The sequence below is a fragment of the Pogona vitticeps genome, chromosome 2 (genome assembly GCF_051106095.1).
Source record: "Pogona vitticeps strain Pit_001003342236 chromosome 2, PviZW2.1, whole genome shotgun sequence".
Lineage (NCBI taxonomy): Eukaryota > Metazoa > Chordata > Lepidosauria > Squamata > Agamidae > Pogona > Pogona vitticeps.
In genome coordinates this window covers 202,776,515-202,795,559 of record NC_135784.1, presented here as the reverse complement: position 1 = coordinate 202,795,559, position 19,045 = coordinate 202,776,515, and the positions used below count along the sequence as shown (strand labels likewise).

The 19,045-nt window shown below is 38.1% G+C and overlaps 1 protein-coding gene across 1 annotated transcript in view; it reads right to left on the bottom strand.

The window, feature by feature from the left end:
- The window catches only part of DNAH6 (dynein axonemal heavy chain 6), a 218,245-nt gene that overhangs the window by 33,537 nt on the left and 165,663 nt on the right, over positions 1-19,045 (bottom strand). Inside the window, exons 69-71 of the mRNA XM_072991952.2 lie at positions 16,494-16,613; positions 4,956-5,077; positions 1,188-1,317 (exon numbers count right to left, since the gene is read on the bottom strand). Of these exons, the coding sequence (XP_072848053.2) occupies positions 1,188-1,317; positions 4,956-5,077; positions 16,494-16,613 (372 nt within the window). The remainder of the gene's footprint in view (positions 1-1,187; positions 1,318-4,955; positions 5,078-16,493; positions 16,614-19,045) is intronic.

Here is a 19,045-nt window from a genome sequence, read left to right as displayed (position 1 = left end):
GGAAATCTGTCCCTTTGCTACATATCCTAACCTTTTGATGACTCAAGTTCTTAAGAAAATGTAATTTATTTTCTCAATATATAGTAATTCCAGCCAAGCAATAGCAATTTACATGTGGATTTGATGTAGTGGAGAACACAGCTGGCTGCTGTACAGCAGAGAACTGTAACCAGCAAGCTACGTTGATACACATCACAACTGTCAGAATGCAATCTTGGAGTCTCATTGAGATGTAATAATCCCTTTAAATCTACCATAAGACTTTCCCAATGTTTACCAAGCAAGGGCAAAGTAATGTTCCAAAGCATTGTTTGGCAGTCTTGAAAATAGGGGATCATGGTTCTGTTTGCCTTTTCTGAAACACAGGCCTTGTAGTTTGTGACTGGAGCAATCAGGCCAGAAGGGGGAGGAGAAAATGCATATTAATTAGGAGGCCATGCCCTCTGTGCTTTATCTCTGGGCCAAAGCTCATTCCTTGGTACTGAGCTAATTAGCAAGAATAGTTTCAGCTGAAGTGAAGGCAGGGAAGAAGAGTTATTCTCTTGTTCAAGAAAGTTCAGAGTGATCCAATGCCTAATTGGTACGTATAATTGAAGGGTTTAGAAACTGGATAGGTTCCGGTTTACAAATTTTTTTACATTAGATAATGTCCTGGAAAACACATTAATTTTGTAAACTGAGGTACGCCTGTACATGCTATATATGTAAGATAAGTTCCCTCTCTAGTTTAAATCTATGGGCCAAAGAGTCATTGAGACCTCCAATAAAAGTGTTTAACATATGTATCGCTCATGATTATTTGTCTTCTCTTTCTCCTTTTCTTAAAACAGGAGCCATAAGAACACAGGGGTGCTTCTTCTGATGCTATTTACTTTGGACTGGAACATGATCTACACATTTATACAAGGACCAATGGTTTAGATAAAACTGCTTATGATAAAGTAGACCGTATAATTTTAACACCTGGATATCTCCAAAACGTGAGAAGCAAGGAAATCTATCAGCAGTAATATTAAGATAACCTTAAAAAGCTATGGTAAAGATGAAAATCTGATAAAGATACAGTAACTGTGAAAGCTTGCACTGTTCTGCCTTTTCAGTTGTCCTAGCAAACCTATCATTTATGTTTTGAGCCAACACAGCTTTCCTTTCTTTTGTTTTAAAAATGAAAGCAATGCTTTCCATACCTGGAATTTTTGCCAGGATTGAAGTAGCAAGCTCTTCAACAATCTCGTCATTACTTTTTCCTGATCCTTGGGTTGTGGATCGTGGTTGTACATCAAGTATTGTAGTGATTAAGGTATTGGTTTCTTTGCGCTGTAATAATGACATGAGAAAATAACACACTTTTAACTTGCTATGGAATATGTTAATTTTAAAGTTATTCGTGTTGTTAAGTTTTGCAGGATGTGAATATAAATTATTTATATTTCAATCAATAAAATTTCTATGAATTTGTCTACAGATTTACCGTTTCCCCGAAAATAAGACCTAACTTGAAAATAAGTCCTAGTATGATTTTTAAGGATGCTCGTAATATAAGCCCTAACCCAAAAGTAAACCCCAGTTAAGTGAAACCCTGCCCTCCACCATTGTGCAGCAACCAGAAGAAGATGACATGACTGTAAAATAAAACATTCCCTGAAAATAAGCCCTAATGTGTTTTTGGAGCAAAAATTAATATGAGACCCCGTCTTATTTTGGGGGAAACACAGTAACTGCTACTTTGAGAACATGTACACTTTATTTTGAATAAAAACTTTCTTCAGCCAGTCAGAGACCGTTCATACAATAAAATGCTACTAAATTTTGCTGCCTATTTATCTTGCTAACAGGCAATATAAAATCCTTTCCCTAGTCCTAAAGTTTACTATAGCCTGTCTCTTTTCTGAAGACAGGGTTTGTGGCTGATGGCATGCCAACTCCCCATGTTTATGATACTGAGCCTTCAGCTTCTTGCTGCTTTTTAATGATATACAGTATAATGATTGATAAGCCATATGCAAAAACGAACTCATGTAATAAAAAAACTTTTTAAAATGTTGGACAAAAGGTACCTTACACTTGACAGCTGACTCTGAAAATTTAAAATGAGATGAAGAAATGATAATTCATTTTAATAATATTTGAAATATAAAATGCAATTTATTAGCATCCTTTGTTGTTACTAAGAGGTTTCTCTAAAAAAGGGGGGGGGAATACTTTTGAAGCTGGCAATATTGTTGTCAGTGTTTCTATACGTCAATATAAGCAACAGTGACTTATATGAAATCTTCCACCAAATTACTTTGGTAATAATAGCAATTCTTCTGATATTAATTGGGATCCTTTGGATCACATGTTCTATAGCCACTAAACTATGCCGCGTAAGGCTGGTGATGTCATCAGTCACGGCAATTTCTCAGAAATAGAAAAAAGTCCAATCCCATTCCCCTCCAAAAAGGTTCTAAGGCTACCATAGAACTCTCTGCATTGCTAGGAAGCTGTTGGAGGCCATGGGGGGAGATGTCTTTAATTTCTGAAAAACTGCCATAGCTGTGCAAACAGGATTTTAGCTATTATGAGTTGTAGTAGCCAACCAAGTGTCTGTTCAGTCAGATTTCTAAAGCCTAAAGCTCTCTGAGCGAATCCTTCTACTTGTAAGAATTCAAGTTGACATGGAACTTTACGGTGAATACTTCAAGGGCAAAACTATCCTCTACTCACAGTAATCCACTACTCCTCCCATTCCTAAGATGTCTTGTGCCTCAACAATGGTGAAACAATGAAACCTACACAGTTTCAGTGAAATGTTGGATGTGCTGGTGAAAGAGCAGCTACTTAATCCAATATACAAATAACTAGCATTTTGACAATGAAGCGCAGAGGGCTGTATTTCTTATTATGCAAAGTATCTGGAGAAAAGCCACAGCTGTATTTGGATATTCATTCATGGCTTCTGGCTGTGATTACACTGGCAAGCCAGATTGCTCCGGTTCAGCTTTGCCATGATTTGATTTACAGTCTGTATTACAGTTGTATTCACAGTCAGTGATAACATAGGGGCTGCAGACTGATTTGGGAGATCAGTGTTCACACTCAATGTGATGTAACAACCCCCTTTTTTCTCCTTCTTTCCTCCAGTCCACAGTTTGCTTTAATTACACTAGAATTCACCAATCCGAGTGTAATAGAAAACTCTGGATTAATATAAACCAGGATTTCTACATTGGAAACTGGAATATGGCAGGAGGAGGCAAGAAACACACAGTCACAAGAGTTGTCCATGGGTTCATAAACTATGGTTTATGAACCTGTGGGTAAACATCTAAATGTAGCCCATGGAGCCCTATGCAGGAACATGGTCAAGCTTAATTGCAGTTTTAATGTCAAATGGGGCTCCTGTATAACTAAATGGATATTTATAATCCACTTCACTAAGGGACTGTTAACTCATGATTTGATGACAAACAGGACATTAAAAAAACCCAGCAAATAAAACTTCAGAATCTCCCCTTTTAGATAGTCTCTCATTTTTCAGTGGGTAGAATCCTATTCCTTTAGCCTGCTGTAAGTCCATAAGCATAAATTTCAGCAGTAAATTGTTGCTAGACAGGAGTCCTTTCACAAATGACAGAAAAATGCAACCCCCAATCTCCTAAATGGTGGCAATTTGCCACTGAAATTTACACTGATGGACTTAATGCTAGATTCCAGCCAGCAGAATCTGCCCTACTGCAACATGGTTTTCTGACCTGAAACCTATCATCTAGGAATTCAAAATGGGGGTGGGGGGAAGAGAAAGAGAAAGGCAATACATTGTTGCATTATAAAGACTAATGGATTGATTTCCATGTGAGCTTTCATGGATCAAAACCCACTTCTTCAGACATAATGTCTGTCTCTTTCTCATTGCTTCATTATTGTCTGCACTGCGCCATCATCTTCATAATGGCTGCATTTAAAGTCTCAATTCACATGCAGGGGAAAAGCAGGGCAAGAGCAAATCATCAGGGAGTGCAGGGCTACAGCTGGATTTTGCAATGATCAGTCTGAAACATGTCGTTGGCAAGTGTTTCATTAGCCCCCCCCCCCCTTTTGCTATAAATAGCCTTCTTTCTTTGACAAATATTACCAGGATTTTTTTTTCTTGAGGTAAAAAAAAATCTCAGTACCAGCATGTTATTTAATGCAGGTTGACAAACTTCTCAGTTAGCATGTATAATGGCCAGTAACTGCATTTGCATTATGATATTGAGCTGAGGCGTTGAGTTGAGTTGAGTTGAGTTGGATATGTACAGGCCAGATGGGCTACATGTTCAGTAATAAACTGACATGTGAAGCATCTCCTGTTTGGCTGGTGGAATCAAGCTGGCCAATCTATTCAGATGACTCACATAAACTAGGATGATCATCAACAAAAGGCTTAAAAAGTTGTTTCAGGTCTCATTACGGAACCTGCATTATAGATAGCAATATAAATGTATTTGATATGGACAGACTGTCAGTTAAACATATTCCAGTAATCAAAATTTGAAAGCCTTTTAGAGCACAAATATCAAACAGTGACAATACTGATGATAATAAATGGTGATGTTAGCATAAACTGCTGAGCTTCCTTCAAGCAGCTGAACAGAAAACAATTTAAAACTATAGAGAAGTCTTTCAATGCTGCCTACAGGGATGAGTACAACTTCAGCATGTGCTGACTGCTTAGCAATTACAGTGTGTTATTTCTTTTTAATAAACAACTAGCATAACAGTATATTAAATTCCTCCTTTAACATTAAACTACAATTTATTTACAGTTTGAGCAGGAGGTTGGACTCAGTGGTCTTGCAGGCCCCCTCCAACTCTGTTATTCTATGATTTAACTTCTCTTGCAAGTTAAATATAAATTAAGAATAATTTATTTTACTTATGAAGCACAATATATTTATCTTTATTGTGTCATAATGTTAAGTATGTTCACAAACCTGGAAAGCTAAATTAGCATTCTCATGCATTCCAAATATTTCTGGGTCATCGATCAAAGGAAGGTTTTCAATATAGTCTTTAAAATCTTGCAAATTGTCAGCCACTGGGGCAAAATAAATACCTGTTGTATCAGAAGACAAACATAGCAGAATTAACTTTTGCTTAAACTCAAATGAATGACAATATCACATTGTATGTGTTTTATGTGATCAGCCATTTAGTCAAGAACAATTAAATAAATATCAAAATAAACATAGTTTTCAAAAACATTTTGAAGATAAATCCTTTTTTCCCCCATAGGGAGTGACTTGCATGTGTAAGATTAAGATTGCTCAAAGTGATTGCAACTCAAATGCTGAAAAATGTCAGGCTAAATATCGACAATAGCATTTATACGTCTTAGCATTTCATAAGAATAGAATGTTTTGACATAAATGATTCTTTCCTTTGTTTCCTGTTGCCCTTAGGAAACAGAGCAGAAGATATATTTGCATGGAACACTGCCTAAATGGAACAAACCTCCTCTGAAAGAAAAGCAGTTGAACTGACCTAAAACTTGGTAATTATAATGAACAACATCTTAAAATACTGTAATATACATAGCAAAATTAAAATAACAAATAAAAGCAATGAGAAATTACCGTATTTTTCGCTCCATAAGACGCACCTCTCCATAAGACGCACCAAATTTTTAGGAGAAGAAAACAGGAAAAAATAATCTGTTTTCTTCGCTCCATAAGACGCACAGACTTTCCACTCCCCTGTTTTGTGGGGGGGAAGTGCGTCTTATAGTGCGAAAAATACGGTAGTTAATGGTTAACTGTTGTTTAAAAGGTGCTAAAAAAAAGAAAAAGACTTTACCCGGCATCTAAAAGAGAACAGTGTGGGCACCTGATAAGCATCCTTGGTGAGAGCACTGGGGCAAGGTGCCCTCACTGACAAGGCTCTCTTCCCTGTTGCCAGTTTCCAGTTCCCCTATTCTTCTAGTGGAGAATAGTGTTCCCAGGGAAGTATGAGTAAAAACACATACAAACTACTACTGAGTAAGCAGTCTGAAGATAAACCCTCACTACCTCACAACCAGCGCTTCTGGGAAATGTTCAGCTGCTTGGCAACAGATATAACTTGAACAAAATTGACTCTTAATTTCAGTGCATTGACAGCACAACTACCAGCTGGCAAGAAGGAAACATTTCTGCAGCTCAGATTGCAATGCCTGGTCAGAAATAATTCCTGCCTGTCAGTATTATGAAATGGCTCTTCTAGCAAGTGACATCAAATTATCTTCCCAGCACTCCTTCCTTCCCCTCACCAATAAATACAATAGAACTTATGCAAGGAGTCGAATCTTAAAAGGGGTTCACATACAAGTAAGACACTGGTAATATATCCTTTAAATGGATAACATTTTGTGATATATATATGGAAGTATGTCAAAAAGGCTCTATAGTATTTGGGTCTAACTGAGATAGCTTTAGGGTAAGTGCCTGAATAAGTGCCATAGGTATGTGGAAAAGTAGACTAATAACAGTTACATGGTATGTATCATCATATATAATGACAATGTGTTATTATTTGTACTTCGAAGAATAAGTAATGATAATAAAGCACAAAGACATTTCAATATTTCTTGGTCTATTTCATGTGTGTTAATACATTTGCAATTGTCACTATCTGCTTCCACCTAGGTCTCTCTTCACTTTTTCTGCTTTCTTATCTATTCATGTCTTAGTTTGGCTGCAATCAGTAAAGTAGTTTCTTATGGGTGTGTCCCTGTCTGACATCTGGCAGTAAGATCGATAAGATGCACCTATTAATGCCTCTTGAATCAACAGGTGGACAAGAATATGATTCACTTAGAAAAGAATTGCTTTATCATAGGAGAACATGAAAAAACACTTATGTGTCCTGACAGAAAGAGAACCAGGCTGAGGCAATATAACAGTCAAACAGCTGCAGTGAATTTCCATTTTCAAGACAGGAAGGTAAATGTTACAAAGACCTAGGGACTGTCCCAATTCACCTGAGCCAAGCTACTAGCAGGATTACTTCCTCATCACTGAGCTATGAAGGTGGGAATGATACAGAAAGAGCTAAGAGCTTGTGGTACCCTTTTGGTTCAATCATAACTATTTATAATAGGGATGTTGGTGGTAGGCTGAGGGGCCTGTGGCCCTGCAGAGTTTGCTAAACTCCTGTTCCCACCAGCTCTGGATCATGTGGCCAAAGATGAAGTGGTGAAAGTCATCGTTCATCATTTGAGACCTGAATGTTTTATACCTCTGGCCAACAGCAAACTGCTCACATACAGTAGCTGTTGCACGGGTCATGCATGAGCAGATCATGACCAAGAGCAGTCCAAGATGATGTCACCTAAGCAGTCCTCTCACACGCAATAGAACCCAAATCTAAGAGAAGGGCCAGATTGGCTTGAAGACAGATGAATAAAGCAGTAAGCTCTAAAAGACACAGGCAGAATGTGGGCTATGAAGGACAAGCTGTAGCTGAATGATATAGTGGCTGGGTAGCTGGGAGAGCACAGAGAAGAAGAAAGCATGCTGGCTCTAATGAGGCCAACCAAACACTTATGCTGTCTGGGAAGGCATCTGCATTACTGGGGTGTCAGGAAGAAGACCTTTGGTAAAAGTTAGGGAGAAGGCAGGAGGGGGTCCATGGGAGGCTACCAAGGAGGTAAAGTTAGGATCCTCTTCTTTCCTTGGTCTGTGAGGGGAATAGGAGGGTTTCATCTCATGTATCTTCCCTTTTAATAATTAAACCATGGAAAATAACTGGGTGTGTGTGGCAGTGTGAAGGCCACTCATTACAATATTTCACAAACCTTGAAAACATATTAGGGTCATCATCAACCAGATGCAACTTGTTGGTACACAACACACAAACAACCACAGGGCCTATTTAGGTAGTGTTTAAACTCTTACCTGGCACTGCTAGTAGCAAAAGTCAGAGGAACGAAGCATTAAATTTTTAATATCAGAATGTTTTGGGAGAAAGAAGAAGCTTGGGCTGTTTGGTGTACGATAGCTACTTTCCATCCTGATTCCAGTGGAGAGTTACATAACTATGCCCCCCATCTGCCTAACTACAGGGATAGGAGTGCATTCATTGGTAAGGAATCTAAATCTTCAGCACAAAATGATAGAAAAGATCAAATCAGTTGTGGAACTCCCCACCTCATGGCTGTACTTGTCTGGAAACCAGGCAGGATGTTTGACTTAACTAGCAGGATCAGAGCAGCAGGAAACGATATCATCCCTTGCCATTCAAGACAAAGAATCATACCATCAATGCAGATCTACACAAAGGCTCACAGAAAGCACAGGAATCTAGGAAAAATACCCACAAAGACAGAAAGGATACAAACATACATCAAATGTTTGTGACTGAATGTTGTTTCCTAATGGTTTGGGATGAGTGTATAGCTTCCTTCATGTTTGTCTTTGCCTGTATTTTCTCCAATTACACAAAAAACAAAAATACTCAATCCTTGTGGAAACTGTGTCTGTTCTACACTTTGATGCCAAGAGACAAAGCTAGATCCTTCTTCTGTTCTGTACATAAGAGGTGCATTTTCTGTTGACATTAGGGTGCAAAAGTGCAAGACCAAGAAACCAATGTAAAATACAACCCATCAACTGCCCACACTAGGATGCCCAGTGGAGACACAGCTTAAGGACAGAATGAAAATCCCCCTGGAGCCCATGGTAATAATAAATAAAAGGATTCCCAGTTCTAACTTGACAGTACCTGTAGACCATCCCAATCTCTGTTTGATAACCGAGGCACCCCTAGATAACGCCAGAGTAACCCTCCTGATATTACTGAAATAAATTCAGTGGCAAGTTGAATGCCTGACTTAGAATCATCCATGGATTATCCTGCTTCAAATTGACAATTTGCAATTCAAAGTGAGCACCATCTAAAATGTATTTCATGGAATGTGTCTGGCTGGTTGAACAAGATTCAAAATCCAGCATTTTTGTCATTTATGAAAAGTTTTGATGTTATCTTTATTCAGGAGACATGGTTATTATCTGAGTTGTTATTAAATGGATTTACTTCATATACTCTCGCTGCAACTCCTGCAGTAGCTAGAGGTCGTCCAAATGGAGGGTTGGCTTGTCTGATATCCACCTCAGTGATCTGTGCTGTTTTACTACTACCATCTTTAAGATCTATTGCAATGGCTGTTCTCCTGACCTTCAAGGATTGGGAAATTTTGGTTGTGAATGTTTATATTCCACCTTATTCATCTCCTTTCTACTCTGAGCGTTGCTGGTCTGATTTAGAAATGTACATATATGATCTTGAGACAAAATTTCATCGAGCGCAAACAATACTGCTTGGAGATTTTAACGCACATCTGGGCAGCGGCCATTTTAGATCTGCCTATGCTGAGCATATTGGTGACTTTTATAATCAGTCAAAAAATACAAAAGATCCCCTTCTGAATAAGACTGGAAAAAGTTTTTGGTAGCTGATTGATAAGCTAAATCTGGTAATATTAAATAGTAATTTCCAAGGTGATGAATTGGGGGAGTTCACATATTTCAGTAAAAATGGAGCTACAGTAGTTTGATAATTTAGCTATTACCCCCCTCTTACTAGATAAAATTTTATACTTTACAGTGGGGTACACAGCCAGAAAGTGACCATCAATCCCTTATATTCTACATGCACACCCCTAAAAGTTCATTAAATAATAGGGAGGATAGTTCTTTCCCAATAGATCAAGTGTTGGTGACAGCAGATATTAGACTGAAGTGGTCTCCCATACTCCGGCAAGAAATACAATGAATTTTGTATAATGCTCCTATGATCAAACTAAAAGGGGAAATTGAGGCAGCTCCAAACATCAACACTGCCCTTGCAGGATATGGTAAACTAACAGACACTTTGAGACCCTTCTTGACCAAGAGGGTAAAATTATCACCCAGAAGCAGACCAACGAATATCAGATGGTGTGATAGAGAGTGTAAAACTATGAAGCACTAATTAAGAAGAGTTATCAAATTGCACAAACAAAATCAGTCTAAAAGTTTGCCCAGATATTTTTTTATCTCCACAATAAATATAAACAGCTTCGCAAAAAGAAAAAAATAAGCCTCAGTAAAAGAATCTTATCGGGAATTTGCCCTTGCTTTGTCCCAGAAAGATATGGCAAAATTTTGGCAGCTGCTCGCATCAGCAGAGGGGAGGTTTCACCATGATCTGGATTATTATGTACCCACTGAATGTTGGGAAGAGTATTACTTCAAATTATTCAATGATCCACCCTCTACTACTGAAATATCTCTACCTCTAATATCATCCCCCAGTGATCTAACAATGTGGCCTCCAGTCACAATTAAAGAAATAAAAAAAAGTTGGCAACAATCAAGAGCAATAAAGCTCCCGGGGAAAATTTTATCCCTCCGGATATACTTAAATCTTTTCAGGACTGGTGGGCCCCAACCCTAGCTACATTATTTACTTATATAGATATGGTGGGTGGCACTCCTAGAGAATGGTCATCTTCACTTGTCGTGCTCATCTATAAGAAAGGCGAGCAAAAGAACTCAGCCAATTCCAGACCTCTAAGTTTGCTTGATGTAATAGGCAAACTTTATGCAAGACATCTCCTTTTAAAATTGGAAGACTGGGTGATAGAATATAATCTTTTAGCTCCTGAACAGATTGGTTTTAGGGAGGGGCAGTCAACATTGGACCATGTTTTTTTGCTTAACCATCTAATTAACAAATATCCTATTACATCTTCAGGACAATTATATGTAGCATTTATTGACCTCACAGCTGCTTTCGATTCCATCCCAAGAGGTCATTTGTGGGGAAAACTTATAAATCTTAAAATAGACCCTAGATTGCTACAAAGAATCAAAGACCTCCATACTGATACTTTCCTAAGGGTCAGAGCCCGCATTTCTGCTCAACTATCTAACATAATCAAAACATCTAAAGGTGTCCGTCAGGGCTGTATCCTAGCTCCATTGCTTTTCAATTTATACATCAATGATATGGTAGCCAGGTTAACTGGACTGCAATTTTTCATAGTAAGAGTAGGTGGAAAGTCTGTTTCAATTTTACTCTATGCAGATGATACTTTGCTAATATCCCACACACAAATAGGTCTTAGAAGATTATTAAAGGTAAAGGTAAAGGTTCCTCTTGACAATTTTGTCCAGTCGTATTCGACTCTAGGGGGCGGTGCTCATCCCTGTCTCCAAGCCATAGAGCCAGCGTTTTGTCCAAAGACAATCTTCCGTGGTCATATGGCCAGTGCGACTTAGACACGGAACGCTGTTTACCTTCCCACCGATGTGGTCCCTATTGATCTACTTGCATTTGCATGCTTTCGAACCGCTAGGTTGGCGGGAGCTGGGACAAGCGACGGGTGCTCACTCCATCACGTGGATTATTAAAACAATTTAGTAATTATTGCAAGGAGAACTCTCTTAATTATGAGAAAACCAAAATTAGGATTTTCAATAGAAGACCTAAGGTACACAAATGGACAATGGCTGGGAGAATATTGGAACAGGTAACCCACTTTAAATATTTAGGCGTGATGTTTTATCAGTCAGGTTCCTGGGCATTTTAGATTGATTTTACAAAGCAGAAATTCGAAAAAGCCATGTTTGGCATACTTAGATTCTGCAGAACTAGAGGAGGATATTTGATCCCTCCCACTCGAGAAATTTATAAAACCAAGTTACTCCTCCATATTCTGTACGGTGCTGAAATATGGGGAATTGGAAACTTATACCCATTAGAAGTAACCCAAAACAGATTTGCCCAACTATTGTTGGCAGTACCTTCCTCAACTCCCTCAGCACTAGTTAGATTAGAATTGTCAATAATGTCAATAATGACACTTGTCAACAAATCAATAGTTAACTATTGGCTAAAAATTTTGTTTACCACTCAGTCAGAATATTTAACATCATCATATGGGGAAATGAATTCTGGAACATGGAAATCCTCCGTACTGCAACTAGTAGCCAAACTTGGATTTTCAGAAGAATATGTAAGGCACCTTGGTCTGTCTGCAGCAAAAAGCCTATTAAAGCAGAGATTATTTGATCTCTGTTACCAAACAGATATAGGTTCACTAAGCACTCTAAAAACAGCCCCGTTCTATAAGATTATTTCATCTTCGCTTTTAAATCTTCCTTCTTATTTTGCTGATTTAGTGAGCTTCGACTATAGAAAAGCCTTCACTCAGGCACGTCTTGCTATGTTGCCACTTGTTAGCTTAAAAGGGCGTTACACACAAATTCCATACTATGAGAGAGTTTGTTCTTGCGACCAAAATTCAGTTGAGGACTTAGTACATGTTGTGTTTTACTGTCCCCTGTTTGTGACCCACCGTGAAAGGCTCTTGAAGCCTATTTTGGAAAAATATCCTGGAAGACCTGTCCAGAAAATGCTCAGGATCCTACTCTCAGACAGACATAAATTTATTACATTTCGAATGGCAAGGTTTATATCTATACTTATGAGAATGAAACCTGTAGCCCCCAGTACTACTAATCAAGCAGTTATTTAGGTTCATGTACCCTTTGGGCTCCCCTTTCTGCGATAAATGCTTGTTATTGGCACCAGATATTGTCTGGGGACGTGGTGGCGCTGTAGGGGACATGGTGGCGCTGTAGGGGACGTGGTGGCGCTGTGGGCTAAACCGCAGAAGCCTGTGCTGCAGGGTCAGAAGACCAGCAGTCGTAAGATCGAATCCACGTGACAGAGTGAGCGCCCGTCACTTGTCCCAGCTCCTGCCAACCTAGCGGTTCGAAAGCATGCAAATGCGAGGAGATAAATAGGGACCACCTCGGTGGGAAGGTAACAGCGTTCCGTGTCTAAGTCGCACTGGCCATGTGACCACGGAAGATTGTCTTTGGACAAAACGCTGGCTCTATGACTTGGAAACGGGGATGAGCATCGCCCCCTAGAATCGAACACGACTGGACAAAAATTGTCAAGGGGAACCTTTACCTTTTTATTGTCTATCAACTGCCTTCACTTAGTTTTCCCTAGGGTATTTTTTTAAGACGTTAGAGGTGTTTAGCTGTGATAGAAATTTAACCTGGTTTTAGTTCCCCCCTTCATACTACAGTGTATTGAATTGTACTGTATTGTATTGTTTTTATTTGATGTACTTTGCAACGGCCTGTGTGCCACGCAGTAAACGTATATATGTTTGATTTATTATGAGGAATTTTACATTATATATATATATATAATGTAAAATACCTCATAATAAATCAAACATGGGTTCTGGACATTTAGGAACTGAAGAGCTCGGTCCGTAATAAAATATAGGTTTAAAGAGCAAATGACAGTGAATATATAAGCAATGGCTCTATCATCAATAATTCTCTGAAAAGCAAACAACCAATCATATGTTTCTGCAGCCTAAGGACTTCCTACTACTAACTTAACAGCATGTCCAGGACACATATGGTAGCAGCAGTCTCACAGTTACTCTGTATGCCTACTGTGGTGAAATGAGGAAGTGGTTAGTGCAAGGCAACTGAAAGAAGAGATGCAGCCTCTCTAGGAAAATGAGGCTGTCCATCTTTTCTGGGTAAACAATGCAAATGGGGCGCATTAGTGTTAACAGTCCAATTACTGCATATCCTTTGCCATCAAAAAGGATGTAATATATCCAGTGGGATTAGAAGACTCCCAGGGAGTTCAAACCTTATCAAAGTTCTTAAAGCTTTATACTGGTGTTAACTTTAAACTCAGATGATCTGATAAAGACTTTAAAGAGTCCCTGTAAAGCTTATAAAATATGCAGTAATCTCTTCAAAATCTGTAAAGCCTGCAAGCCTCCTAAATCCTTGAACTGGGACATTTCTGTTAAGAACTTTAACATGCAGCTTTAATCAGAAAAGTAATGATATAAAAATAGCACAGTGAAGTACAATGCTCATATTCCTTCAGTGATTTTCAGGACAGATATGTGCAATTTACATATTACAATGAAAATAAAGCTGGTCTTCCTCTCTGACTTCCCATATTTATAGTCAGGCACACCCATGTATGCTGTTTAATAACATGTCTAAGTGATCATTGAATCTATTTGGAGTTCTTTCATTCTGAGGATTCTGTAATCACTTCACCTCAACACTGATTTACCAGATAGGGCTAGCCAAGAATGAGTTTCTATTTTGAGTCCTACTCAGCCATTTCCTGCTTTGTGTTTAACTTGAGTGATGAAGGGTGTGTGGACTATTCCTAAATGATCAAGAAACATAAGCCAAAGAGGGCCCTTTCACTGCATCTTAAGGCTTTTGTACGGCCACTTGGTTTTGGGAAAGCAGGCATTGCTTGCCCTTAAATGAAGGAAAGAATATAGCTCAGAACTGGCATTAGTCCAAGAACTAGTGGCTGATAATCACTGATGAAACTTTAATTGCAACATTCCCATGAACTGCTAGAATTCAGTAAAGTGCTTTGTTGAAAGTTTGCCAAAAGGAAGAAAATCTTTAAGGTGGAATTAATTCAGAGGTTAAATCCAAGCTTCAACAGAGGTGTTCAAATGATGGTTAACATTGGGCTTCATAAATTGCTTTCCTTCATTAATTCAGTTCAAAGGGACCATTGTCAGATAGGTGGTTATATAAATCAAATGAATGAATGAATGAATGAATGAATGAATGAATGAATGAATAAATACTATAACTCATCTACAAATTAGCTTTTTGTTAACAATATTCTGGTGGGATTGGCCCCCCTATCATCTGATATGTGCCTGCCAAGCTTTAAGTAAATAAAATAATAAGCAGCAGGATTTATTAATATTAATGTTTTAATGATTGTTTTTAATATAGAATATTATATTGCCTTTTGAAATGGTCTTATCAGGTTTTTTTAAAATAAATCTTACGTTTTGGCTTATCTGTTTTGTGTTTCAAATCAGATCCATTGATTTGCCACTGCACAGCACACACAATTTCCTTTGGAGTTCACTCACACACACCCCACACACAGTGCAGTGTTCTACAGAAAATTCCCCCTTAAACAGTGAGTGTTCTCTTTAATCCACAGGTTGACATCATGTGAAACAACATAAGTGATTGCAGATTGAGGAAGGAATGGAACAAATGTGTAGATCTGAACGCAGTGTATCTGATTTTCTTCTCAGCAACATTGAGTATTAGACTCTGGCAACATTTATTGATCTCTGGTTACAGTACTCCATTCATAGAGATGGTATATATAAAAATCTTTCCATCCATCACAGTCTGGTCTGCACAAACAGGAACATGTGAACCAGATGGGAGGTGCAGAAGGATAAAACCACAACAATGAAAATGGTCCTCTACAACACCAAAGAGAACCAGAGACTGAACAGAGCAAGGTCATATGGCTCATACAGAGGACACAATTCACTTTAGGTCAGAAATCTTGAGATGAAGATGTTAGCAATGTATCTGTCATGCTGCTTAGTTAATAATTGTAAAATGATGTTTTGCTGTATTAGCTCATAACTAAAAGAGATAATTCCATTTGACCTTGCCTTAAGGAATGTTGTGGTGGCTTGCTGTTATCTGACAGGAAAAGAAGCAAACAAGGTATCACCGGTGCACATTTTTTTTAATTTTTAAATTATATATAAATTTTAAATATATTGTAAGATGACTCTAGTCCTCATGAATAAAGGGAAAAGCAGAGAAAAACCAACAGCAGTGTGGTTTGAAACATTAGACTTTCTCCCCTCTAATCTTAAGAATAATAACTGCAGTGGGAACAATCTATTAAAGCTTGATTCCATGCAGAAAAATGTAGGAATCTTCGTTATGTAATGGGGGACTCTTTCCCATATACACCAAACATAATGACACAGAATGTACATAGAGTCCCATTATCTGTCCAGACCAGAACAAAAACATCATGAGAACTAATGAATAAAACTTGTGCAGCACATATAGTACTGAGACATGAATGTAAATGATCACCCCTGCAAAATACAAGATTACTGTATTGCTAAGTGAGTGACCTGTTCAGATTCTGTTTGAATCTACTTTAGTTGTGACTTACTGTGTTAAAATAAGTGATAACTAGAGTGGGCCAATTTAAATCAATGGCACTGATGGAGGAGCTGACTCATGAAATCCTCACTGATTCAATGGGACTATTTTAGTGTGACTTACTGCACTAACCAACAGGATTTCAGCCACGGTTTCTAAATATTTAATGCTGCACATACATGTTTAATCAAAACTGTACTGAGCTCAGAAAGGTTTACTCCCAAGTAAGTTACAGTGTAGGAGCACAGTCTAGATACTCATTTTTTTTGTTTTGTTCAGTCGTTTAGTCGTGTCCGACTCTTCGTGACCCGCTTGCTATTAAATAATTATTTTAAAAATTGCAATGATAATTGATTATGAAGGAAGAAGTGTCAGTAATTTCATCTCACGGTTCTTAGAGACATTATTCTTTTACAGGGTAGCTCCAATAGATTTAATAGGAACGTACATTAACATAGAACATTTAGAACATGAAAATATATTTACCTGATTCTGAATATTTGTAGTCATCTTCTAATGTTTCAGGGGAAAAGAACCTCCTTAGGATGCTGCGAAGGCATCTCTGATCCCAAGCATCTGTAACTCTCCCTCCATATGTAATTTCACCTGCAATATTAGTTTTATCATTTATGATCTCATCTTTTTTAAAACATAAAACAATTATTGTTTATATCATCTGTGAAATACATGTTTTACACCTTTGAACTGATGAATAATATGATACAATACATAAAAAATTATGAAAAATATTAGCTAGCCAAACAAATGCATATAATGAAACTACCAATTTTAACATGCAATTACTGAATATTCAAATATGTTGTGGCATATTTGCTGCCTTATTAATGCCAGGTATACATAGATAATCAATTTGCTATTTAATCGGGAGACCATGCATGAGTAAAAGAGTGATGTCAGTTTTGAATTGGAAACAACACTCCTCATAGAATTCCTTATTTTGTACCTTTTTTATTGCTCCACTGCAGGAACTCAACCTGTGGGGAAATCCCTAGGGAACCCTGCTTGGAAGCCAGCCAAGCAGCAGTTGCATGAAAACCAGGGAGAGCTCTGATAAATGAAGACACTGCAGACTTTATCTTGTTAGTATTCAGGTACCGGTAGAGAAGAAGAAGAAGATGAATATGGCTACCTTCTTCCCCCCAGACGTTTTTATTAAGCACGCAAAACAAGCAAAATTAGCATAAGATAAGAATTTGGCCATAGAGGCGTTGTGTGGTTATCAGTCTTAAGGCATTCCACGCCTGCGCACAACGAGAATCACATAACAATGGGATGATTATAAGGAGAATCACAGGAGAATGCATGATTGTACTAAAATAATGATTATGTTAAACATCACTGATGTATCCCTTAATAGCCACAAGATGGAACTTTAGACTACAAATCCCCACATCAACCAACATGGTGTTGAACACAACCGATACATCAGCAAAGACCTCCAAGCTCATTTAAAACAACACAGAAGCACATATGAAATAATACATGCAAAAGAAGATCCCATTTTTGATGGCATTCATTTGTGCTGGATTTTAGATTTCTGCTTGAACAGGGCACTGTTACAAATTGCATCCCAATTTACCAGTGTCTGGCATGATCCCAAAGACGTGGTGGCGCTGTGGGCTAAACTGCAGAAGCCTGTGCTGCAGGGTCAGAAGACCTGCAGTTGTAAGATCAAATCCACGCGACGGAGTGCGCTCCCGTTGCTTTGCCCCAGCTCCTCGCCAACCTAGCAGTTCGAAAGCATGCAAACGCGAGTAGATAAATAGGTACCATTTCAGTGGGAAGGTAAAATGGCGCTCCCTAGTCATGCTGGCCACGTGGCAATGGAAACTGTCTTTGGACAAGCGCTGACTCTACGGCTTGAAAACGGGATGAGCACTGCTCCCTAGAGTGGGACACGACTGGACTAAAAATGTCAAGGGGAATCTTTACCTTTTTAGCATGATCCTATGGAAGTTTTGATCTCTAATTAGAGCTTCAAGATCACATTTATTATGAAGCTTCATTATATATGACACCACTGACCCACAGACTATGCTAAGACCTTATACATATTTGGACACTCTCTGATATGTTTATATGATCTTCACTCCTAGACATACTGATGGTTTTCTCAGCAGTGCAGAAAGAAGCACATCCTGGAGTTGTTATTTGAACCAGTGACACATCAGAGTCAATAATGTATGCACAGTGTGGGGTACCATGGAGATGCTTTTAGAACAGTTTCGTACAACTCATTTGTACACAGCCTTCAGCCACTGCCTAAAAGTGTTTTGATTTCAGCATCTGTATGGCTGGATTTTCTTTGATTATATTTTTCTAATCTATTTCTGATATATATCCTCCTTTTTTGTCTCTTACCACCACTTCATTGCTCAGTTATTTTATTTATTTATTTATTTATTTATTCATTTATTTATTTATTTATTTATTTATTTATTTATTTATTTATTTATTTATTTATTTATTTATTTATCCTATTTATATCCCACCTATCTGGTCTTGCAACCACTCTAGGCGGCTTACAAACAATTAGAAATATAACAAAAAGAAATTATTATGTCGAATAGCAGTACTTCAAGATGGAGAAGAAGAAAAAACAAATAAAAAAAGAAAAGAGAAGAGGAAAGAATCAAATATTAACTGGTGGGAAGGCCTGCCTGAACATCCATGTTTTTAATTGGTTTTTAAAAATACCCAGCAAAGGGGCCGCACGAATCTCCAGAGGCAGATTGTTCCAGAGGCGAGGAGCCGCTGCCGAGAAGGCCCGGTTTTAATTTTTTTATATTGTTTGAATCACTTGTAACCCTGTGAATAAGTCATCCTGGATTCAATTATTTAAAAGAAGAAATACAGTATAGAAACTTCCAAACCAAATAAATAAAATAGTAAAATCAGTGACACTAGGTCTTGTAGAGAGGCACCTCCCAGCTGTTTTGAAATCTGTACTGGATTATATAATCCAGGGATGATTCTGCAATCTGCTGAACTAGAACTACTCTGGAATTCATTTAAAA